The sequence below is a fragment of the Theropithecus gelada genome, chromosome 19, assembly GCF_003255815.1.
Source record: "Theropithecus gelada isolate Dixy chromosome 19, Tgel_1.0, whole genome shotgun sequence".
NCBI lineage: Eukaryota > Metazoa > Chordata > Mammalia > Primates > Cercopithecidae > Theropithecus > Theropithecus gelada.
The window spans coordinates 38,391,088-38,416,364 of record NC_037687.1 but is presented as its reverse complement, the minus strand read 5'-3'; the positions used below and the strand labels follow the sequence as shown (position 1 = coordinate 38,416,364).

At 41.8% G+C, this 25,277-nt stretch overlaps 1 protein-coding gene across 2 annotated transcripts in view; it reads left to right on the top strand.

Annotated features, from left to right (window-relative positions):
- LOC112612107 (carcinoembryonic antigen-related cell adhesion molecule 6-like) overlaps window positions 1-25,277 on the top strand; it is a 96,323-nt gene that overhangs the window by 3,911 nt on the left and 67,135 nt on the right. Inside the window, exons 3-5 of one of the 2 annotated variants that reach the window (XM_025366213.1) lie at window positions 3,208-3,486; window positions 3,892-4,149; window positions 9,891-10,479. In XM_025366213.1, the coding sequence (XP_025221998.1) occupies window positions 3,208-3,486; window positions 3,892-4,149; window positions 9,891-9,970 (617 nt within the window). In that variant the 3' untranslated portion in view covers window positions 9,971-10,479. Of the gene's footprint in view, window positions 1-3,207; window positions 3,487-3,891; window positions 4,150-9,890; window positions 10,480-25,277 lie in introns of those variants that run through there. The other variant, XM_025366211.1, reaches the window with a different exon arrangement.

Here is a 25,277-nt window from a genome sequence, read left to right as displayed (position 1 = left end):
TAAACTTACTAACATAACACACATCGCTTCTCCTAATTTGGCATCATTTCTCCCTTTATGTAATTGACACACCTAAGACTTCCTCTCTGACCGGTTCTGTCCTCCTAACAGGACTCATACTCTTCTCTCTACTCAGGGAGTCACTGATTTCAAACCACCTTCAGCATCTGCCTTTGAGCATAATGTGATCCCACTGGAATTGAGAGCAGACCTAAACCTTCGTATAATATCAAGAGAAGTACTACTTCCAGCAACTGATCTTAGATCTTTAGGCCATTAACAACAATTTCTACTTCTGGAAAAAATTTAATGTTTTCCCCAAATGTCTTTCATTTTTTTTAACTGTAGTCAGAAAATAACATGAGATCAAAACTACTGACAAACTTTTAAGGGCAAATTATAGTATTACAGGTTGAGTATCCCAAATCCAAAAATCTAAAATCTGAAATGCTCCAAAATCCAACATTTTTTGACCACTGACATGATGCTCAAAAGAAATGCTCACTGGAGGCTGGGAGTGGTGGCTCACGCCTGTAATCCCAGCACTTTGGGAGGCCGAGGCAGGAGGATCATGAAGTCAAGAGATCAAGACCATCCTGGCCAACATGGTAAAATCCCATCTCTACTAAAAATACAAAAATTATCTGGGTGTGGTGGTGCGTGCCTGTAGTCTCAGCTACTTGGGAGGCTGAGGCAGGAGAATAGCTTGAACCCAGGAGGTGGAGGTTGCAGTGAGCTGAGATCGTGCCACTGCACTCCAGCCTGGCAACAGAGTGAGACTCCATCTCAAATTTTAAAAAAGGGGGCGACGGAGAGAAATGGAATGGAAAGGAAAGGAAAGGAAAGGAAAGGAAAGGAAAGGAAAGGAAAGGAAAGGAAAGGAAAAGCTCACTGGAGCACTTTGGATTCTGTATTTTCAGATTTGGGATGCTAAACTGGTAAGTATACTGCAAATATTTTCAAAACTCAAAAACAGTCAAAAATCCAAAACACTTTTAGTCCTAAGCCTTATGCATGAGAGATACTCAATCTGTATGAACTATAGGCACCAAGCTGAACAGCAGATCTCTAGCACCTCCTCATCCTGCGTAACTGAAACTGCAGAGCCATGAACAACTCTCCATTCCCCCACCTCCCAGGCCCTGATAACCACCATTCTACTCTCTGATTCCACGAGTGTGGCTACTCTAGGGACCTCATATAAGTGGAATCCTACAGTATCTGCCCTGTGAGTGGCTTATTTCATTTAGCATAATGTCAAATGGGAGAAAATAACTGCAAAATTTCTTCTCAAAGCTCTATCTCATAACTGTCAAACACACATGGTCCTTGAGGGCCAGATTTCCAGCAGTTCATGCTTTCCCTTTTCCACCAGTCAGTTCTGCATTTGCAAATGTCCACATGTATTTATGGAGAGATCCACAGGTCCTCGCCTGCCCTCTGCAAGGGGAGAAGGGACATTAAAGACTGAAGACAGGCTGGGCATAGTGGCTCATGTCTATAATCCCAGCCTTTTGGGAGGCTGAGGTGGGCAGACCACCTGAGGTCAGAAGTTCAAGAGCAGCCTGACCAAGATGGTAAAACCCAATCTCTACTAAAAGTACGAAATTTAGCCAGGCATGGTGGTGGGCGCCTGTAGTCCCAGCTACTCGGGAGGCTGAGACAGGAGAATTGCTTGAACCCGGGAGGCAGAGGTTGCAGTGAGCCAAGATCTTGCCTGGCCGACAGCAAGACTCCATCTTGAAAAATAAACAAACAAAAAAAAGACCAAAGACAAAGAACATACATATGGTTCTGCTGTTAAATCCAGGCAGCTCCTGCCTGTCACCTCACTCTTTTCTAGATCATTCCCTGGACTCCACTCTATCTTTAGGGGTCACTGGCTCAAGTCAGTCATCATCAAACACCTGGGGAAAATTGCCCCACCTTGTGCCTCCACTGCCTGACGACTGAGCTGACCTCCAGGCTTGCCTCTGGTGTCCCCTGTCTTATTTCTGCTGAAACATCCAGTCCCAGGCCAGCCTGTACAATATCTACAGGGTTTAAGGACAATGGGAAGTCCTATCGTCATCCATTTCTAGGATGTCCTTAGATAGGGAAGCTGCAGAAAAAAAACACCTAGGGAAACAAAGCAGGACTGAAGGTGGAAGGGATTCAGCACCTGCACGTTCCAGGTGAGGACCCCAAGGTGGGCCAGGCAGTCAGCTGGTCAGGGAGGAACCAGGAGAGGCACCAGGAGCTGTGACCCTCCCCCCAGTCCTGTGTCTGTCCACAGCCCAATGCTACTGCTCAATTCACAGAAAGTCTGTGATTCTCCCACACAGAGCAGGTGGCCTCAGAGCTCTCAGATCACCATGCATCTGTCTTGTGACACACACACCTGCCCTGGGCTTTTAAGGACTCAGGTGGGCTGAGGGGTGGGAGATGCCAACTCTGATTGAAAGATGCCTGTGAGGAATCAAANGGGCAGTGTCAAAAATTGTGTATTTATACAGAGGGTAACAGTGCATATCTAACACAGACTTACCATCTTAACCTTTCTACACGTGCAGTTCAGTGGTATTAAATATATTCCCCTTGTTCTGCTACCATCACCACCATCTGTCCACACAACTCTTCTTCCTCCCAAAATGAAACTCTGTTCCCATCAAACTCCTGGGCAGAGCTGCCCCACCTGTGGCCCACAGTCTGACCCCTGACTTGTCACCTTTAGACTTGCTCCTAGTCTCCTGCACTATTTCTGCTCAAACACCCATCCCCATCATCACCCATCTCCAGGATGTCCTTAAATAGCAAAGCCTCAGAGAGAACACACCTTGGCTGGGTGGTGTGGGACCGTGCAGCTGGAAGAAACTCAGCTCCTTCCAATTCCAGGTGAGGACCCCAATGGGCCAGGCAGCCAGCCAGTCAGGAAAGGACCAGAAGTGCTGGGGGCTGTGACCCCCAGTCCTGTGTCTGTCCACAACCTAATGCTACTGCCCAATTCACACTTGAGAAAAGTCTGTGCTTCTCCCACACAAAGCAGCCGGCCTTACAGTCTCTGAGCCCTCAGATCATTGCGTATCTGTCTTGTGACACACACACACCTGCCCTGGGCTTTTAAGGACTCAGGTGGGCTGAGGGGTGGGAGATGCCAACTCCGATTGAAAGATGCCTGTGAGGAATCAAAGGTGCCACACAGGGCAATCTCTTCTGTTATCTACACAGTGGAGCTGCCCAAGCCCTACATCACCAGCAACAACTCCAGCCCCATAGAGGACAAGGATGCTGTGACCTTAACCTGTGAACCTGTGGCTGAGAACACAACCTACCTGTGGTGGGTAAACAATCAGAGCCTCTCGGTCAGTCCCAGGCTGGAGCTGTCCAATGGCAACAGGACCCTCACTCTACTCAGTGTCACACGGAATGACACAGGACCCTATGAATGTGGAATCCAGAACTCAGAGACTGCAAAACGCAGTGACCCAGTCACCCTGAATGTCACCTGTGAGTATCTTCTGTTCCTCTGTGGCCCTGGTTTCCAACCCAAATCCATACAGCCAGAGGTTAGGACTCTCAGTTCTCCTCAGGTCCAAAGATTCAGACCACCACTCCTGGACACCCAGGCTGGCCATAACTTCCTGCCCTGGGAAAACTAGGGCAAACCCAGCCTGGACCAAGAATAAGAGGGGAGGAGCTGCTCCTGTCTTGGGAGGCTCAGGGTCCACAGCCTGTGATGGGAGAAACAAGTGAATGTCTCAGACCCAGACTCAGGGAACATGAGGGTTATGGTTTGGACTTTTTAACACAGGATTGGGACAGGACTCAGAAGGACACTGTGGCCCTTCTACAATCAGGAGCTTCCCCTTTCCTCTGATGACACCACCTGTGGTTTTGTTCTCTTTGTTCCAGATGGCCCAGACACCCCCATCATATCCCCCCCAGACTTGTCTTACCGTTCGGGAGCAAACCTCAACCTCTCTTGCCACTCGGACTCTAACCCATCCCCGCAGTATTCTTGGCTTATCAATGGGACACTGCGGCAACACACACAAGTTCTCTTTATCTCCAAAATCACATCAAACAATAACGGGGCCTATGCCTGTTTCGTCTCTAACTTGGCTACTGGTCGCAATAACTCCATAATCAAGAACATCTCAGTGTCCTCTGGTAAGTGGCTTCTCTGGAGCACCAGCATCATGTTTTGGGGTGGAGTCTATCTGGTTCTCACAAAAGAGCCAAGAAGACATTTTCTTGCCCAGTCTGTGTTCCATGGGCACAAGGAAATCCCAAATTCTACCCTGAGCCCTCTCACTCCATCTCGGCCGACTCTCTTCTCCCCAGCTTCTCTGATATCTCATGGCTGACCTCGGGTCCAGCCTGGAATGTGGGGAGGGGGCTCCCTTAGCCCCAGAAGGCCCCCTATAGTGAAAGGGGCTTCATAGTCCAGGAGAAAGAAGGGTCTTTAAGGTCGAGTTTCTCCTCTCTATCACCAATATGTCCCTTTCTGTCACCTCTTTGTGTTTTTTTAACCTACTCTATGAGCTACAAGGAACAAGGAGGTTTTGAAACAAGCTCACACTTTTTCCCCAAATGAGAGGAGGAAGCCCCTTGGATGAGGGAAGAGCAAATCAGACTCTGCTCCCTGCTCTGCGCCCGGCTCACCTGGTGACTGGCTCTGCCCTGGCTCCACTTGGGGTGGGACCGGGGCATGTGGAGAAGGTGTAAAGGTGGCCTGTTCTGAATCTGGTTAAATCGAGCTGCCAATCCACAGCACAGCCTCCCTCGGGTCAGGTTGCAGGGAAATGGGAAAAGAGGGAGACTCAGGACAGACTCCTGAGCTGTGTCCTGGCTCTGAAGTCACTGGCTGTATAAGGCTGTGGACCCAGCACATGGGACACAGCACAGAGGACAGTGAGTGGCACACACTTGGAGAAATAGGGAGATTCAGCCACAGGGGCTCTGCATGGGAGGGAAGGGGCAGTGCCAGAAAGTGTGGATTTATAGAGAGGGTAAGTCCACCAGCCAGTGTATATATCTAACATAAAACTTACCATTAACCATTTCTAAGTGTACAGTTAAGTGACACAGCATAAATATCAATCAAGTATATTGCCCGGTGTGGTGGTTCATGCCTGTAATCCCAGCACTTTGGGAAGCCAAGGCAAGTGGATCACTTGAGGTCAGGAGTTCAAGAAACAAAAAAAAAAAAAAAAAAAAAAAAAAATAGCTAGGCATGGTGGCAGATGCCTGTAATACCAGCTACTAGGGAGGCTGAGGCAGGAGAATTGCTTGAACCTGGGTGGCGGAGGTTGCAGTGAGCCAAGATTGTGCCACTGCACTCCAGCCTAGGTGACAAAGTGATACTCTTGTCACAAAAAAAAAAAAAGGAAAAATAAATCAAGTATCTTTATACTCTTGTGTAACCTTCACAGTATCCATTTCCAGAACTTTTTCATCTTAACATACTAAACCTCTGTACCCGATAAACAGTAACTCTCACTCCTTCTCCCCCTAAACCCTGGTAACCTCCATTCTACTTTCTGTCTCTAGGTAATCAACTATTCTAATATTCTAATGAGCTTACATACATGGAATTATATAATAGTTGTCCTTTTGTGTCTGCTGTATTTCACTTAGTATAATGTTTTCAAGGTTCATCCATTTTGCACCATGTATCACAATTTTATTCCTTGTTAAGATTGAATAACATTCCATTGTATGGACATACCTCATTTTTCTATCCACTTATCTTTCAATGGACTTTTCAGTTGTTCCCATCTTTTGGCTATTGTGAGTAATGCTGCTGTGAACATCAGTATACAAATGTCAGTTCAAATTGCTGCCTTCAATTCTTTTTGGTGTATGTCCAGAAGTGGAATTGGTGGATCAAATGTTAATTATTTTTTTAATTTTTTGAGGAACCACCATACCATTTTCCATAGGTGCTAATATTTCACATTTCTCTCAGCAATGCACTAGAGTTCCAATTTTTCAACCTCCTTGAAAACACTTACTGTTTTGTAGCCATCCTGATGTGTGTGAGGTGGAGTATCATTGTGGCTTTGATTTGCATATCTCTAAGTGTTAGTGATGTTGAGCATATTTGCATGTACTTGTTGGCCACTTGTATCTCTTCCTTGGAGAAATCTCTACTTTAGTCCTTCGTCCATTTATTAATTGGGTTTTTGGATTTTTGTGGTTGTTGATTTGTAATAGTTCTTCATATATTCTGGAAATTAATTCCCTATCAGATATATGATTTGCAAATATTTTTCCCATTTCATAGGTTGCCTTTTCACTTTCTCGATAATGTTCTTTGATATATAAAAGTTTTTAATTTTCGAGGCTGGGTACAGTGGCTCATGCCTGTAATCCCAGCACTTTGGGATGCCAAGGTGGGTGGATCATGAGGTCAGGAGATCAAGACCCTCCTGGCTAACATGGTGAAACTCCATCTCTACCAAAAACACAAAAAAAAATTAGCCCAGTGTGGTGGCGGGTGCCTATAGTTCCAGTTACTCGGGAGGCTGAGGCAGGAGAATGGCATGAACCCGGGAGGCGGAGCTTGCAGTGAGCCAAGATCACACCACTGCACTCCAGCCTGGGCAACAGAGCGAGACTCCAATTAAAAAAAAAAAAAAGTTTTTAATTTTCATGAAGTCCAGTTTATCCATGTTTTTCTTTTGGTGCCTACTTGTTATAACCAAGATATCACCATGAAATTAAATGTCATTAAGCTTTTTTCCCTGTTTTCTTCTCAGAGTTTTATACTTTTCACTCTTACATTTAGGTCTTTGATCCATTTTAGGTTAATTTTCATATATGGTGTCAGGCAAAGATTCAACTTGTTCTTGTGCATGGGTATTCAGCTTTCCCCATATCATTTATTGAAACAAATATCCTTTCCCCATTAAATGGTCTTGGCACCCTTGTCAAAAATAATTTGGCCATATATGCAAGCGTTTCTTTCTGGGCTCTATATTCTATTCCATTGGTTTCAATATCTTCCTTTCTGCCAGTACCACACTGCATTGATTACTGTGGCTTTATAGCAAATGCTGAAATCAGGAAGTGTGAGTCCTCCAGCTTCGTTCTTTATTTTCCAGGTTGTTTGGCTATTTAGAGTCCTGAGAGTCCATATGAATTTTAGGATAGGTTTTTCTGTTTCTGCAAAAAATGTCAGTGGGACTCTGGTAGGAATTGCATTGAACCTGCAGCTCACTGTGGGCATTATTGTCCTCCTAACAATATTGAGTTTTCCCATTTATGAAAAAAGAAATGTCTTTCCATTTATTGATGTTGTCTTTAATTTCTTTCAGCAATGTTTTATAGTTTTCAGGGTACAATCCTTTCACCTCCTTGGTTAAATTTATTTCTAACTATTTTATACTATTTTATGTTAATGTAAATTGGAAATTTTTTCTTAATTTCCTTTTAGATTGTTCATTGTTAATATATAGAAGTACAACTGATGTTTGCATGTTGATTTTGTATCCTGCAACATTACCAAATTTATTTATTAACTCTGACAGGTTCTTTTAATCTTTAGGGTTTTCTACATATAAGTTCAAGTTATCTGATAACAGAGATCATTTTACTTCTTCTTTCCAATTTGGATGTCTTTTTTTTCTTGCCTAATTTCTCTGGCTAGGATTTCTAATACTATGTTGGATAGATGTGGCAAAAGCAGGCATTCTTGTCTTGTTCCTGGTCTTACAGGGAAAGCTTTCAGTCTTTCTCCACTGAGTATCGTGTTAGCATTGGGCTTTCCACATATTGCCTTTATTATGCTGAGGTGGTTTCTTTCCATTCATAATTGGAGTGTTTTTGTTATGAAAGAGTGGTGAATTTTGTCAAATGCTTTTATTGGTTCTATCTAATTATAGGTCTATTAAAATTAAATTTTTTGTGTGTTTCCAGGAATTTGTCCATTTCATCTTGGTCATTCAACAGTTTGCTGGCATACAATTATTCATAGCACTCTTGTAGTCCTTAATATTTCTGTAGAATTTGTAGCATTGCTGGCAATATCTCAATATTTTTTCTTTTTTTTTTTTTTTCAAGAGACAGGGTCTCACTCTGTAGCCCAGCCCAAGCTAGAGTGCAGTAGTACCATCACAACTTACTGCAGCCTCAACTCCTGCGCTCAAGTGATCCTCCTATCCCCGTCTCTTGAGAGGCTGGTACTACAGACATGTGCCACCATGTCTGGATAGTCTTCTAAGAAATTTTGTAGAGACTGTCTCCCTATGTTGCCTAGGCTGGTCTCGCCCTCCTGACCTCCAGCAATCTTCCTGCTTGAGTCTCCCAAGGTGCTGGGATTAATTATGTAAGCCACCATACCTCCATTTTCATTTCTGATTTTAGTAATTCGAATCTTCTCTCTTTTTTCTTAGCCAGTCTAATAAATGACTGTCAATTTTGTTGATCTTTTTTGAAGAACCAACTTTTGGTTTCATTGATTCCTTCTATTGTTTTCCATTTTCCATTTTATTTATTTCAACTCTAATCCTTATTTCCTTCATGTACTATCTGTGGTTTGAGGTGGTTCTTTTTCTATATCCTGAATTTGTAAAGTTAGGTTGTTAATATGAGATCTCTCTTTATTTTTAACGTATTTACCATTTTAAATTTCTCACACATGATTCTTAACTTCTCTGAGCCTTCAATTCTTCAACTGAAAATTGTAATAATTCTCATCACCAGGAAATGGAGGGAAAAAGGAGAATTGCAATAAGAGTGACTGTTCAATAGTATTGTTTTAAAGATTTAACGTAATATTCGATTAAGCCTTCAGCAAAATGCCACACACAGAGGGAAACTTCATAAATATTAGCTGCTATTATCACTACTGGTATTATTAGCTTGAAGTCAGGCAGTTCTAGAGCCAAATCCTAGATCCACTTCTCACTAATCATTTGACTTTGGATAAGTTTTTTCACTACTCCAAGCCTCTGTCATTTCATCTGTAAAATGGAAATCATGCCTACCCAACAGGGTTATTGTATGGATCAAATGAGATACCAGAAAAGCATTTAAAGTAGCTAACATAGCATTAATCACCAGCTTGAGTTGACTGGTGAGAGCTAAGCCCCAAATGAAAACCCACTAGGACATGGTTACTGGCTAAAAATGGGGGAGAGAAAAAAAGTTAAGTGCAAAGAATCAAGCCTGGTATGTTAGTTTTCATCCACTGAGATGCAACCAAGATGGAATTAGAGATGCAAGATAATTTACTGGAGAAAACCACCATGAGGGAAAGTGGGAAGTGGGAGGAGCCTAAGAGAGACCTCAGACCACGATGCAGATCTGATTCCTGAAAAGGAGAAAGAGGAGAGAGTTTTAGATAGTGATGCAGTTCTCAGAGTTTCCACAAGGCTGGTGGGGCATCATCAAGCCCCTCACCCATGAGAGAGAAGCAGAGTTTCCCAAAACTGGGCTTTTCATTCCCCTGCTGGGAACCCATGAGAAGCGAGTTCTCTGTGCAACGGACTCAGTAAATACAGAATGCACTAGCCTGGGCTTTCTGTCAATCAAGTCTCTGCCATGGAGACCCAACAGACTCTTATTTTTGCCTACCACAACTGAGACACTGAGAAAAAGATGCAACCATGAAAAGATAGAAAGTTCTAATGCCACGCAAAAATAGCAATCAGTCTTTCTCAAATTTCAAAGCCTTCGGAAATATCTGAGTGCAGAAAGGCCAGGGTGGAATTGACAGAAGACTGATCACCAACTAGAAACACAGTGAGAGAGAAAAAAAGTTGCAACCTTCCCACAAAACGAATGCATTCCTTGAAGGAACAAGTAGAGGCTACTTCATGCTGAGAGCTGGAACCTGGGGCACTCAACTGCAAAATAACATCACATTCATTCCTTCTCTTTTCTTTCCATGACAGGCGATTCAGCACCTGGAAGTTCTGGTCTCTCAGCTAGGGCTACTGTCGGCATCATAATTGGAATGCTGGTTGGGGTTGCTCTGATGTAGCAGCCCTGGTGTAGTTTCTGCAATTAAGAAAGACTGGTAGGTATGACAGCCTTTCCTCTTGTTCGGTTTCCTGCAGTGCTGGAAATGTCCTGCCATGCTTGGGAGAGAGAAAGGACTTCTTCGCCTGTATCTGGGACTGGATCTCCTCCTCCTACCCCCAAGCTCCTGCTTCCCAGCACTAATTCCTGCAGGTCTCTTCTTCCCTGGTCTTCATGCTCCCTGTACCCCACTGTCTCTTAGACATAATTATCCCCAGCCTCTGCTCATTTGTTTCCCAAATTCAATACATTGTCAAAGCCTCTGGGTCCTTTTTTAACATCTCTCACTTGTGTCATTCTCTCCATTCCCACAAACCTCAACAACTGCTCAAAGTCCTGCTTGACCCCTTGTTGCCAGTCTTCGAAATGTTTCTTGCATATGACTGCCTCATTACCTTCCTAAAATCTAGTTCACTCGCCTACTCAAGAAGACACAGGGACCTACTGTGGTCTATTAGATAAGTTCACATTTCTTCTCTTTACTAAGCTTTCTCGATTCCTTTACCACCACTCCCTTGTATAATTCCATCATCTGAATTAGATCTGTCTCCCTACACACCCCTGCCTCTCCACCCCATATGAACACAGAATTCTTAGTTCCAATGTTACACCTAAAAACATGTCAAACAGGGTGACCTCCTTCCACCATCTGCACTGTGGAGTTACCCACACCCTTCATCACAAGCGACTTCTGACCTCATGAAGAACAAAGACTGTAGCATTAATATGTGAGTCTTAAGCTCAGGACACAACCTGCCTGTGGCTGAGAACCTTTTCCTGATAACCAATTCATGTGTTCATAGCAGATACAGAAATGAAGAAGGCAAGGTCCTTAATTCTATAACAGGAGACAAAACCAGAAAAATAATCGTAATACCAAAATAGAAAGGAGTGAACGTCACGAGAAATCAGAGAAATCTGATGGAAAATATAGCTACACGTGGGAATCACTCAGAAACATTTTATAAAATGGATACTTAAGCCCCACCCCTAAATTCTGATTTACTGGTCTGGAGTGGGACCCAGGCATTCATAGTTTTTAAGCCTCCCCAGATGCTACTAATGTGTAGCCAGGGTGGAGAAACCCTGTTCTAAATAGGTAGGACTTGGGGCTAAACCCATGACTTTCAGCTAGGAGTATTAGAATTGCCTATGGAGTTTTTCAACATACATAAGCCTATACTTTGTTGGCCCTGTTCATTAATGGGCTCCATCAGGAACTCAGGAATCCAGTTGAGAAACAGAAGCTAAATGGAAAGGCCATCTTATTTGACATGTTAAATTATATGGGAAGCACTGTCAAATGATAAGTGATGCTAAACCTTCTTTAAGTTATATTTATGGGTATGTTATTGATGTGAGTGTTCCAAAAGTTATATAAGAAATTCTAGAAATCTAACAGGTTGTCAGCCATAATGTCATATGCCACAGAAGTAACTAAATTTCTATGTGAGTTGTGTTCTTACTATAATAAATTCTCATCAGATTTTTAACCATACTCATTTTAAATCTTTGTCAGATTAAACACAGACAGTTGTTTTGATTCTTCCTTAAAGCATTTGCAACAGCTACAGTCTAAAATTGCCTCTTTACCAAGGATATTTATAGAAAAGACTCTGACCACAGATCAAGACCATCCTAGCCAATATGGTGAAACCCCATCTCTACGGAATTAGCCGGGCGTGGTGGCGCGCTCCTGTAGTCCCAGCTACTCGGGAGGCTGAGGCAGGAGAATCGCTTGAACCTGGGAAGCAGAGATTGCAGTGAGCCGAGATCGCGCCACTGCACTCCAGCCTGGCGACAGAGCAAGACTCCATATCAAAAAAAAAAAAAGTATATATATATATATATGAAAGAAAAGACTCTGACCTGTACTCTCGAATGCAAGTTTCTGATACCACGGGACTGTCTGAGAATTTCCAAAACGTTAATGAACAAACTGACAGCTTCACGAAACTGCTGACCAAGATCAAGAAGAGAAAATAATTAATTTCATGGGACCAAATGAACTAATGAGGATAATATTTTCATAAATTTTTTTTGAAATTTTGCTGATTCTTTAAATGTCTTGTTTCCCAGATTTCAGGAAACTTTTTTTCCTTTGAGCTATCTACAGCTTACAACAATTTGATAAAATATACTTTTGTGAACAAACATTGAGACATTTACATTTTCTCCCTATGTGATCGCTCCAGACTTGGGAAACTATTCATGAATATTTATATTGTATGGTAATATGTTTATTGTACAAGTTCAATAACTCTGCTCTTTGTATAACAGAATACATTTGAAAACATTGATTATATTACTAAGACTTTGACTAGAATGTCATATTTGAGGATACAAACCCATAGGTAATAAACCCATAGGTACTGCAGACAAAGTCTGAAGTCAGCCTTGGTTTGGCTTCCTAGTGTCAACTAAACTTCTAAAAGTTTAATCTGAGATTCCCTATAAAAACTTCCAGCGGAGCAACTTTTAAAAAGTCTATGTGGTCAGTCGCTACTCTTGCTGCAGTTATGAAAAGAATGAGGCCAAGTTTGATGAAAATAAACTTATTTAAAAGAAAACAAATTTGTCTTATTGGGATTATCTTTGGTAGAAATAGAGATGCCTATGGAGAGAAATTATGTTGAAAAGAAAAACTACAGTACACCTGTTATGAGGCTGTCACTTTGTACATTGTTACTGAGTTTTTATTATCCACCTGTAGGCTAGAGTGGACCCTGCGTTCTTTCACTTTCTTCAATCCCATTTTCTGTCATGGAATCACTAAGAACAAAGTCTGCTCTGTTCCTGAAGCTCTATAAGCTACAGATGGATAACTCAATGTAAATTTCATGAGAAAACACTCATGCCTAAGGTGTGGGCCACTCAGAGCTCACCAATATGTTCAACACCATAACTAGAGACACTGAAACTGCAAACCAGGACAAGAAATTGACAACTTCACACTGTGGACAGCTTTTCTCAAGATGTCAGAACAAGGCTTCCCACCATGATGAGGCTCCTACCCCTTTTAATTTGTCTTTGCTCATTGCTGCCTCTTTCACTTGGCAGGATAATGCTGTCATTAGAATTTCACAGGAAGTATCTTCTGAGGGTAGCTTAACAGAGTATCAGATCTCTCATATCACTCCCAAATTTTTACATAAGAGATCCTTTAGTCCACTCAATGGCTGACATTAGCAGCATCTTTAATACAACTGTTTGTTCAAATGTACGGTGGTCCCTTTTAGAGTTACACTTCTAGACTCACCTGTTCTCACTCCCTGTTTTAGTGTAACCCAGGCATGAGATGCTAGATAATAGAATTGCTACCTACTAGCTGAACAGGAAAGAGCCTGTGCTGTTTCTGACACTTCTTGTTGCACATAAATAAATACAATGGGTATATAGAGACTCAGTTGCAGAAATTAACAAACATCCTGCTTGGTTAAAATGGGTAGATTCATCTGGCTCATTCTTTATTCCATTTTAGTTGGTTTGCATCTTGCCTAAGGTGCATACTCCAAACTCTTGGTATTATTCTCCTGATAGTCACACTAGTAGTCTCCCTGGTGTGCTGTAATCTCTAAAAGTTTTAAATGTTTGCATGCAGCTATCCATCAAATGTCAAATGGTCTCTCTTTGGCTGGTGACAAAACTCAAAGGAATGTGTGATCAGGAAGACATCATAACCTATGAATGATGGAAGCCCAAAATGATGGTAGCCGAGAGTAATGTCAATACTTTAAGTTTTGGTCACACTCTCACCTAAGTGAGTGTATAGAGACTCCAAAATAGGGCCACTGATGTTAAATGTTACATACTCCAACTGAAATTTTAAGAAAGCAGATAGATCCGAAAACAGACCAATAATAAAAAAAAAATGGCCGGGCACAGTGGCTAACGCCTATAATCCCAGCACTTTGGGAGGGCGAGGCAGGCGGATAACGAGGACAGGAGTTTCAGACCAGCCTGACCAACATGGTGAAATTCCGTCTCTACTAGAAATACAAAAATTAGCTGGGTGTGGTGGCACACACCTGTAATCCCAGCTATTCAGGAGGCTGAGGCAGGAGAATTGCTTGAACTTGGGAGGCAAAGATTGCAGTGAGCCAAGATTGCGCCACCACACTCCAGCCTGGATGACAGAGTGAGACTCCACCTCAGGAAAAAAAAAAAAAAGAGAGATTCCAATCTCCTTGAGGTCCCCCTTACTTTAATTTTTATAAAAAAGTAACCTGAATTAACCTGATGTTAACAATACATTTATTTCTACTGCTCTCTTTTCTTGTTCAAATTTGACAAAACCCACTGTTCTCTTATTGTATTGCCAAAGGGGAACTAGCACTGTATTTGTAAAGTGGGACTTGCCCCAAATTATAAATCCCAAATAAAAGCCAATTAGATTTATAACTAAAGCTGCTGTAATTTTGTCTTTTGATATGAGTTCACAGCCAGCAATGGCCAGTGGAGTCTCTCAGGCTGCCTCATTCTCACCCTGACCCTCCTGCCTTCCTCTTTCCCTCACAAGGACCCTTCTAATTACACTGAGCCCACACAGATAATCCAGAATAACCTCACCATCTCAAGATTCTTAACCTCATCACATCTGGAAAGTCTTTTTGCCAAATAAAAGTATTATGCCTTGGCTCCAGGGATTAGGATGTGGACATTTTTAGGAGGTCATTATTCTGCCCAACACAGGTACCTTTTATAAACTTCACCCACAACAAAAATTTGCTTCGCCTGCCTTCTGTGTCTCACTTTTCTGTCTGTGCACAAAGTTGAGGGTGAAACACACCAGCTCTGCTATGAACTGGCTGGATGACCCTGGACCACTCACTCCACCTCTCTCAGCCTCTTCTCATCTGAAGCACAAGAGTGATTCTTACTGCATCAGAAAATTTACATGAAAGGGTAAACTAAGATGTGTAAGGCATTAGACACAGAGCCTGGTACCTGATGAGCCCTTGGTAAACATTCTTTGCAGTTCTTTACTTTCACCACCCTATTTCTGTCACCCTCATCCATCTACTCCTTCATCTCCTTTCTCTTCAGTGACTTACTCAGTCTAAGCTGCCAGTTGGGAAAGAAGCCACACTTCCCATTCTCTCATGATTCTGCTGGAATGTTCTCATGATGAAGTCTGTTATCCACGAGAGACAGCCCACATTATTTATATGGAAATGTCTGGTTAAAACAAGTCCTTTTTATGTTCATGTAAAACCTATACATGTTTCCTTTTAATTTACACATACCAGTCCCAATTCTGCCCTGTTAATTTATACATGCACTTTCTTATTTCACTCTTCTTCAGTCTTTCTCTTAACACCTTATACATTTGGATAGTACAAAAATAACGAGCTGGGCCAAAAGAGGGGATTCCTTTAGCAAGATGAATATTTCCCTTTAAAAAGATGAATGCTTTCTTTTGGCGTAAAGAATGCTAATTTGCAAGGCACCCCAGAAACCTGTTTCTAGGTTTGGTTTTTAGAAAAATCATTTGACTCTAGGACACATTCTAGACCCCAGGAGGTAATAACTGTGACAGAAGCCACACCCACTCCAAGTATACCTGCTGCATTTTCACAGAATGTTGTGCATGAGTTACTGTTTCCCAATCCTTCCATTCCTGGAGGTTAAGCCTCCCCCTTCACCATCTTCATCTCCAGCTGGCCTGCCAGGACTATGGCTGGGAAATATCTCCGCATCCTCCATGCCCAGGGTGGTACCTTTGCCTATTCCCATAATTATAATAGCTCAGACTGATGCAGCCCTCACTATGCACCAGGCACTATCCCAAGAGCTTTCCAGCTAGCACAGTCCTCACAAAACATCCTGAGTGCCACCATCCCCGTTTTTTACAGATTTTTAAAACTGAGGCAGAGACGTGAAGTAGTGTACCTATTGTCACCCAACCCCATAATTTAACCTCATTCCCCTCCCCATGGGGCAGAGGACACCCTAAGATTTCCAAGGTCTCCTGAATGACATCCACCTTTCAGAATGATTTTTGCCCCCTCTACTCTCAGGATTTGACAAACAGCCAGCATTTTGTTTTCTGTCTCACCCTTCACTTATGCAGCTGTTCCCTAACACCACACTCACAACTGCACAGACCTGAATAAGAACTAGCTTTTATGAACCTCAGTCTCTTTGGAGAAAAAATAGGTCCAGGTTCCCAGTCATCATAAAGTCATTTTTACTCCACTGTCAACTATTTGCCCAGCCATTCCTGTCCATAAATGAGGTGTACTAGGAACAGTAAGTGTAATGAGAAGGAAGTAGGAAAAGCATGAGTCACTGGAATGGTCACAAAGAGGAGATTTCAAATCCAGAAATAGTCATAAAACACACCTAGAGTGTGAGATCTTTAAGCAGTGACAGCCCCACCTGCCTCTTTCCATGGCTGGTGGCCTCTGACTTCCTTCTCAACCCGCCCCACCCGGCCTTGCTTTCTTAAGCCAATACTATCAGCTTGGAATTGGGGCCAGACCAGTGCACAGAGCACTGAGTGGTGGGGTGGAGGAGCTGAAAAGCGAGAAGCGTGTTTGACTTATGGAGACCTGAGTCACCTAGGTACACGTCACCTGGGCAGGGAATGGTTTATTGAAGGGCTGTGCAGAACTCATGGTGGTTACCCAAAATAAGTGACTGAGGCAAGCGTCTAAATGAATTGTTTACTGAGCCAGACCTTGAGGGTACGCCCTAGGAAAACACAAGTCACAGAAAACCTCTGTGGCTTGTGTTCTCTCTGAAGAAGTTTTCAGGAGGCCTTAAAGTGGGGGAGGCAGGTAGGAAGAGGCGGGTAGGTGGAAGAATGATTGTTCTTGTCCTTGTTCTGTGCCTAGAAAGATAAGCATTATCAGCCTGAAATCCTAAGGACCAGGACTGAAGCCTCAGGAACCAGACTTAGATTTCAGAACCGAAGATACAATCGACATGTCCTTGGTATACGGGAGGATATACATCTTGAAAGTTTTAAGGCCAGCAAAGAGCAATCTGTGAGGGCGGTCATTCAGAAATACCTAAGGCCTTTTGCCTTCCTATGGAGGTCTGGCTAATGCACAACATTTTTACAAAAGGTTTTGTAGTAACAGCGATCCATCTGCGGAAATGATGATGGTGTTTCACGACTCAGTCTCAAAGCTTAACTTTCCCTGTGACCTGAAGAGGGTCCTGAAGTTCTTCTTTCCCTTTACATTTACCCGCTCCCTGATCTGCTATTCTCTCTCTCTCTTTTTTCTTTTTTCTTTTTTTCTTGTCGTTGTTGTTGTTGTTGAGACGGGGTCTCACTCTGTCACCCAGGCTAGAGTGCAGTGGTGCAATCATGGCGCACTGTAACCTCCACTTCCCAGGCTCAAGCAATCCTCCTACCTCAGCCTCCCAAGTAGAAGCTGGGACTACAGGCCCATGCCACCACACCCGACTTATTTATTTATTTATTTATTTTATTTTATTTTATTTTATAGAGACAGGGTTTCACCATGTTGCCCAGGCTGGTCTTGAACTCCTGAGCTCAAGTGATCCACCCACTGCAGCCTCCCAAAGTGCTAGGATTACAGGCGTGAGCCACTGCACCTGGCCAACCCCTATTCCTCAAAATCTTTCAGAGAATGCATTATGGAAGATATGAGTTTGTGGTTGTATGTTTCATCTGATCCCACATCACTAGGAAGGCTCATTCCTAGGAAGTTGTGCCTCATGGAGAAGGGAGTGAAGTCGCCTCAGAAAAAGACCAAAGCCAAGTTACAGGAACAAAGGGAAAGTAATTGTGGAGCCCTATTCGGGCTACACAGCTGCCTCTTCGATTAAAGCAATTCTTTGAGCAATCATCACCCTAACCGTTTCAGTTGTATGTTGGCTCAATTGTAATATCTGGAGTAGCCTACAGACTAGTTTTTCTAGAGCCTCTGAAGCACCTTCAGATTGCAGTGGCAGATTGCTCTGGATTGTAGTCTGAATGAGATGTCAAGTGAACCTTTTCAGTAATCCATATATCAGCAGGCACGAAGGTTCTTGCTATATAAGTTGTAATTTCTCCTGAAATTCACTTAAATTATCTAGCTTCAGGTTGCACGGCTTTAGGAAAAAGCACAGTTTTAATTTCTAGAGATTCCAAGTCAGAAAAATGGAAGAAAAATTTGAAAATGTTAGTTTCGGCCGGGCTTGGTGGCTCATGCCTGTAATCCCAGCACTTTAGGAGGCTAAGGCGGGCGGGTCACAGGTCAGGAGATCGAGACCATCCTAGCTAACACGGTGAAACCCCGTCTCTACTAAAAATACAAAAAATTAGCCAGGCGTGGTGGTGGGCTCCTGAGGCAGGAGAATGGCGTGAACCTGGGAGGCAGAGCTTGCAGTGAGCTGAGATCGCACCACTGCACTCCAGCCTGGGCGATAGAGCGAGACTCCGTCTCACAGAAAAAAAAGAAAAGAAAAGAAAAAGGAAAAGAAAAAAGAAAATGTTAGTTTCAAGACTTGTATCCAGGAAAGAATTCAGGATTCAGTACAAATTGTAAGGAAATAACAAAACTCAAAAACAATGAGCAACACCAGAATTTAATAACAGCTGTACTGTAGTTTCTTCTGAAACATAATGTTTTCTCTCGCCAGTTCCCCATTTGTACCAAAGGCAAATTGTAGTAGGACCCAAATTATTTGCAAAATAAGTTTTAGTCTTATACTTGGCCTGAAATTTTGATTTTGGAAAGTTTGTCAAATACCAAAGGTTTAAGACACCTGTTCAAAATTGGTCATAGGTCACCGTAAAATAATAGTTATTAATTTAGTCAAAGTGATAGTTCAAAAATTTTAAGAGGGAAAAATCTTTATTTTATTTATTTATTTATTTATGTTTATTTTTTGAGACAGGGTCTCGCTCTGTCACCCAGGCTGGAGCGCAGTGGCACCATCATACCTCACTGCAGCCTTGACCTTCAGGGCTTACGCAATTCTCCCAACCCAGACACCTGAGTAGATGAGACTACAGGTGCATGCTACCACACCTTGTTAATTTTGTTATTGTTGTTTTTTCTAGAGACAGAGTCTCTATTTGTGGCCCAGGCTGATCTTAAACTCCTGCACTCCAACGATCTCCTTGCCTTGGCCTCCCAAAGTTCTAGGATTATAAGCATGAACCACCATGCCTGACCGGCAAAAACTTTCATTCTTTGAGGAAAAGGTACTCTGACAGGAGATTTTATTTCCCAAATAATCATAAGGCTTAATAAAGACATCATGAGGCAAACTGAATCTGTCTCTGCCCCCGCTTTTTTCTCAAAAGGTAAACAAAAAGAATTTACTATCTCCTATTAATGCTACATGAAAATCTTGTTCAAAAGAAAAAAACAAGTGTTAACCTTTGTTTTAATGTATCATTAATGCTGAAGCTCATTTTAATAAAACCTTATAAACAAGTCTATTTAATTTGTATCAGTTTTGACTACAATGTAAGATTTCCATAAGACATTTTATAGCCTTTTATAATTTTGTTCATTCTCTTTCTTTCTCCAACTTTCTGACTCCATTCAGTATTATCCACCATTCTTTTTATTCCTTCAATTTAAAATAATCCTTAAAAAGCTCTAAACTAGACAAAATTACTCTTCCTTTAAGAAATATTATATTTTTATCACTTCTTATACATTTTGTTTGACCAAAAACACATCCTAACTTTCCTTATACACTGCTATAGAATTGTTTCTCTTATATCTAGCAGTCTTAAATACCTGCATTACATTTTTAACTCTTAGACACCCTTAGTTTCAGTGAAAAACATAGGAACTAAGCAATCTTAATCATGTACCAGATGTAGAATGAATGCAGGACAAATGTCAGAGCTGTGATGATCATGCCTGGAGGGTCTAATTTCTCTCAGCATGGGCAAGAGGCACAGCTGGGAGATAGGCCCAGTATTGCCCGGAGGCCTCATCATGGTCCTTTGTATCCGAAGACATAAACTCACAGACAAATTAAGCAATTTATTATATAAATATGTAATATATGTAACTGTTGCTTAATTTATATATAATTGTTGTTTTATATATATTTTGCTTTATGTACATATGTATATAAACATAATAGAAGCAACAATTTTATGACTTTAAAACATCTACTAGAGAGAGTATAGGCCTGTCTGTCCAATAGACCCAGGCAAAAGTGTCTACATTAAATTCTGAAGACATTTCTACTTTCTTTTACCAACAATTCTGAAACTATTCTTGTTTACCAAAGATTGCTAAAATCACATGAACTTGAAAAGCATTTGGTCTTGTTTAATTTATGAGTACTCATTTATCTTTATATTAATTTGATACCATGTGTAGACAATGTATAAACATATGTACGGACATATGTTTATATGTCTGACACAACATTTAACATACACATACACACATAAAGACAGAGACAGACACAAAGACTTCAGAGTTTTGCTTTTCTTTAGCCATGGGACCCGTAGAACTCACTAGTTTAAAAGAGCAGTTGGATTCAGATAGTACCTTTGGAAATGGAAATGGTTAACATTTATCTGGAGAAGTCCTCACCAAGTTTTAAGATAAAATGGGTAACAAATTTACACCTCAAAGCACTGAGAGAGAATTTAAGCCTCTTCAAGGAATTAAGGTGTGTTAAAGGAACATTAAAAATAGATGCCACCTGTGTTAATTAGCTTAGAAAAAAATAGACACCAAGGTAACACAAAATGATAGATATTTACATTAGGATTTTACGAGGAGATTTATTTTCTTTAGATAGGTGTGTGTTTTCCAACTGGACCACTGAGCTCAGGATGGAGCCCATTAAGGAGAAGGGCCAAAAAAGTACTTGCAGTTTGTGGGGCCTAATAATTTAAATATGGGAAAAGTGGGCACAGTTGGAAAGCAGAGTATTTAGATCTTTAAACATTAAGGATTCCGCTGAATCCCAGGTCCCCCTCAAAAAAGTAAAATGCAAAAACAACCATGCTGTACAATGCTTCCACAGTGTACTTTGCTGCAAAGGCATTTTTCTAATTGTTTAAACCGTGTCTTTCTTATCTAAACATGCAAAGAAATGAGTCGCCCTCTGAAGTAATCATATTTATTGTAACCACTGTCAGTCATCTCCAAAACTGTAGCTCTCACCCCTGACCCAGCAACCATCACACACACAAGGTCAAATATTTTTACAGTATGAAGTAATCTCTGCTGCCTCCAGAAGCCAAAAAACATCAGATAACACAACAGAAAAGAGGCGCGGTGGCTCACGCCTGTAATCCCAGCACTTTGGGAGGCCGAGACGGGCGGATCACGAGGTCAGGAGATCGAGACCATCCTGGCTGACACGGTGAAACCCCGTCTCTACTAAAAAAATACAAAAAAAACTAGCCGGGCGAGGTGGCGGGCGCCTGTAGTCCCAGCTACTCGGGAGGCTGAGGCAGGAGAATGGCGTGAACCCGGGAGGCGGAGTTTGCAGTGAGCTGAGATCCGGCCACTGCACTCCAGCCTGGGCGACAGAGCGAGACTCCGTCTGAAAAAAAAAAAAAAAAAAGAAAAGAGTGTGAGATCTAACAGAAATCTGTTTATTTAAAATTCCTGAGGCTCCATGAGGGAAAACAGAGGTTTCTCCCAAAACTAGGAGCCTGTGGCATCTTTTCTGTTTTCCTTAAGGGGTCTCAAGTTGTTAGAAATTGTTTAGGTCCACTCATGTGGCATCCAGGGTAGCAACAGGAAGGAGGGGCACATAGAAATCAATGGAAGAATAATTTTTAAGAAAGGAAGCAAAAAGAAAGGCAAAACACATAATTCAAAATATTTCAGTCAACTGGAGACAGAATTTTTTAAAAGGACACAAAAAAGAAAAAGTGAGAAGGTCTTGAGTGTTGGTTTTTAATTAAGCTGACTTTTAACCATAGATCTCTTTTTTAAAAAAATTCCTTTAGGTTCCTTGTTATCAGATTTTAGCTGGGACAAACAACTGGTATTTCTGATTTTTTGAATTTTGTTTTACCAAAGCCACACTCCCAATTAAAACTAATAAGCCTTAGCCAGGGTTGTGACTTAACCACAGATGTACAAGGCATATCCAAAGAGATGAATGAGTACTCCCCAAAAAAAAGTCAAAAATCACACAGATATAAAACTAAAAGGGACTAGTTTCCTGACCTAGAATTAAACCCAGGCTGCAGTAGTTAAATCATAGATTTTTAACTATTAGAAGAGAACGTGGAGTGGCTTTTATTCATATTCTCTCAGAAGATCTATAGCAAGTAGTTTGAGCTCACAAAGGATTTTAACTTTGTTTTAGGTCAAATTTTTGTAATTTACTCAAGAGGATTTTTAAAGCTAGCCATAACACTATGATGTGTCTTTTTCTTTCAGTTTTATCTTTCCATCACTTATTTGAAATAAAAGATCTCCAAAATCTTTTTTTAATGTAGGAGTCCAATTTAAAGGATCCATCGTCTGGCCGTTAGCAATTAGAATTTCCAGTGGTGTACTGATCCCAATCATGACTCAATCCAGCAGTTTCTTCAGTGATGAAGCAATCCCAAAGATCTGCCCCCCAACAGAACAAAAGATTCCCTCCCAGGAATAGAACAGGACAGCAAAAGACTCTTGTTTCTACAGCACTAACCAGGCAACAAGGGTTGGGACAACAAAAACCCCTTATAGATGGGACTTCTTATAACAAATCCTCCTGGGAGCTCAACTTATTTGGAACAAACAAAGCAAAACAAAAAAATCTCAGGTCCCAGTCATTTTCAGGCTGATCACCTGAATGTGACTCGAAAATCACACCTCCCAGATGGTGGGGACCAAGAGCAAGTGCTCCCACTTGGCCACTTGGTCACAAATCAAACCCTCGATGACATAAAACAAGATGAGAGGGAATTTTATTTGGTACCCTTCTTTGTGAACAACACAGAAGGAAAGAGATAGAGGAAAAGACTATTTCTGGAAGGAAAGGGATTCAGCAATATAAATATTCATATGGAAAAATGCACCAAATACTACACCAGAATCACTACACCCAGGTTAGTCATACACAAATCTTCTCCTGTTAACCAAAATTTTGCAGAGAAAACTGATTTTTCCTGTCTGCTTGACCAAATTGCACAGGGAGAGAGAAGCCAGGAGCCTCGCTGATATAAAGTCTTACCCTTTTGGTGGTTGACTTCCTGAATTCCTGCATGGCCAAAAACATGCTGGTGGTATGGTGGTAAATCAGGTTTAAGTAGCAAGACAGATTATGGGAGGGAGAAAGGAGGAAGTTTGGCTAACAAAGATGGTCTTGTTATATAGATGAAACCTCACAGGCAGCAGCCCTCAGACAGAATAGATGGTAAATATTTCATTCAGGTCTTTAAGGTCTCAGGCTCCATTCTTTTTTCCCAGATCCAGACAAGAGAAAGCTGCCTGTATTAATGGGTATTCTCTAAAGATGCCAATTTTCCCATGAAAGACAGCTTTGCAGGGCCATTTCTGCTCGCTGGCCCTCCGACAGACATCTCAAAATGTGTCAAAGAAATATATTTTTGGGTAAAATATTCTTATTTCCTTCAACTGACAGGTGATTCCTAGAGGTTGAACTTGATGTTCTGCAGTTGCAGGGGTGTTAGCCAATTTTGAGGCCCACTCACCATAATGTAGAGCTCCTTCTGGGTTTGACCAAGTTGGAAGGTGTTTTGGACACTAGACAGGGCCAAGAGTTGGTCAAACTCAAAAGAGGAATGACAAAATCCAAAAACACAAAAAGCAATTGCACTTTACATATTACATCCTGTTAAACACTGTAAGCACGAGGAGAGGTTAAAGCCAACTAGCCATAAACTTTAACCTGCAGCTACCACATTTTAAAACCCCAACCCAGCTCTTTATCTGAGAGGGGACCAAGCTGAAGGCTGCTCTCCATTGCCACAGGAGAAGGAAACTCACCTTCCTTATAGGAAGTGAGCAGAGCTCCATGAGTAGAGGAGTTCCATGGCAAAACAAAACTCAGATCTCACACGAAAAATTGGGGGGAGCAGGAACCTCAAGAGGGAGTAGGATCCAGTCCTTGGAAAGTCACATATTTGGTCAGAGCTAAAGCTCAATAGTTGATACTGAGCATAAACAGGAGAATCACTGCAAGCCTCAGGGGCTAAGCTGCATTCAGAGGATCCCTTCATGGTCACCAAAATGTTAACCAAAATGAGTGACTGAGGCAAGCAGGTGTCTTAGTTCATTGAGGTTTACTGAGCCAGAGCTTGAGGGTGCATCCTGGAAAAACATAAGTCATAGAAACCATCTGTGGCTTGTGTTGTCTTTGAAGAGGTTTTCAGGAGGCCTGGTATTTATACATCTCCTCAAAGGGGGGAAGGCAGGTAGGAAGATACAAGTAGAGGAAAGAATGATTGGTCTCATCTTGTCTTTCTCCTTGGATAGATAAGCATTATCAGTGTGAAATCTTAGATTGCAAACCTAAAGTTACAATGGACATGTCCTTGTTTTGTGCAAGGATATACATCTTGAAAGGTTTCAAGCCCAGCAAAGAACAATTTGTGAAGGCAGTCATCTAGAGTTGCCTGAGGCCTTTTCACCTTCTTGTGGAGGTCTGGTTAATGTTCAATGCTTTGACACAAGGTCGTGTAGTAACAGTTGTTCGTCTGGAAAAAAAAGATGGTGGCATTATATGACTCAGCCTCCAGATTGAACTATCCCTTTGGTGTAATGAGTGTGACACTCCCGAGATTTTTATTTTCCCTTACATAATTTTAGGAGTTGTACTTCCTCGATGCTGTCTGACTGAGGTCAAAGACATGGGTGTGGAAGGCAACGCAGCTTTCTCCCATTTAGAAACCCATTGTCCCTTCCTTCTCCCCTATTGGGTTACATTCCTCTGTCCACAGTTCACTTATTTACCGAGTTGTTTTCCAGGGGAAAAAAAAATCTCAGTTGAACTCTTTAAAGCCCCAGGCATTCAGTCCAGTTCAAGAGTGTCTCTCATTTTAATGATGACCAGGCACAAATATTTTTTAAAGGCTCTCCAGAAAATGTTGATAAGAGCCTCTGCACAACCCACAGTAGCTCTGGGGAGCACTGAGCTACAAAAGTGTTGGGGAAGGAACCTGCAACGTGCTAGGACCTTAACATTTCCATCTTATCAAATGTCCCCAATGACATTTTAAGTAGGCATTATTATGCCTCTATCCCAAGACATCAATTAACTCGTCCTTTACCTCAGAATTGGTCAAAGGTGGAACCAGGATTCCGACTCACATATTTCTGAATCTAAAGGTCATGTTTCGCTGCAGAGTGATT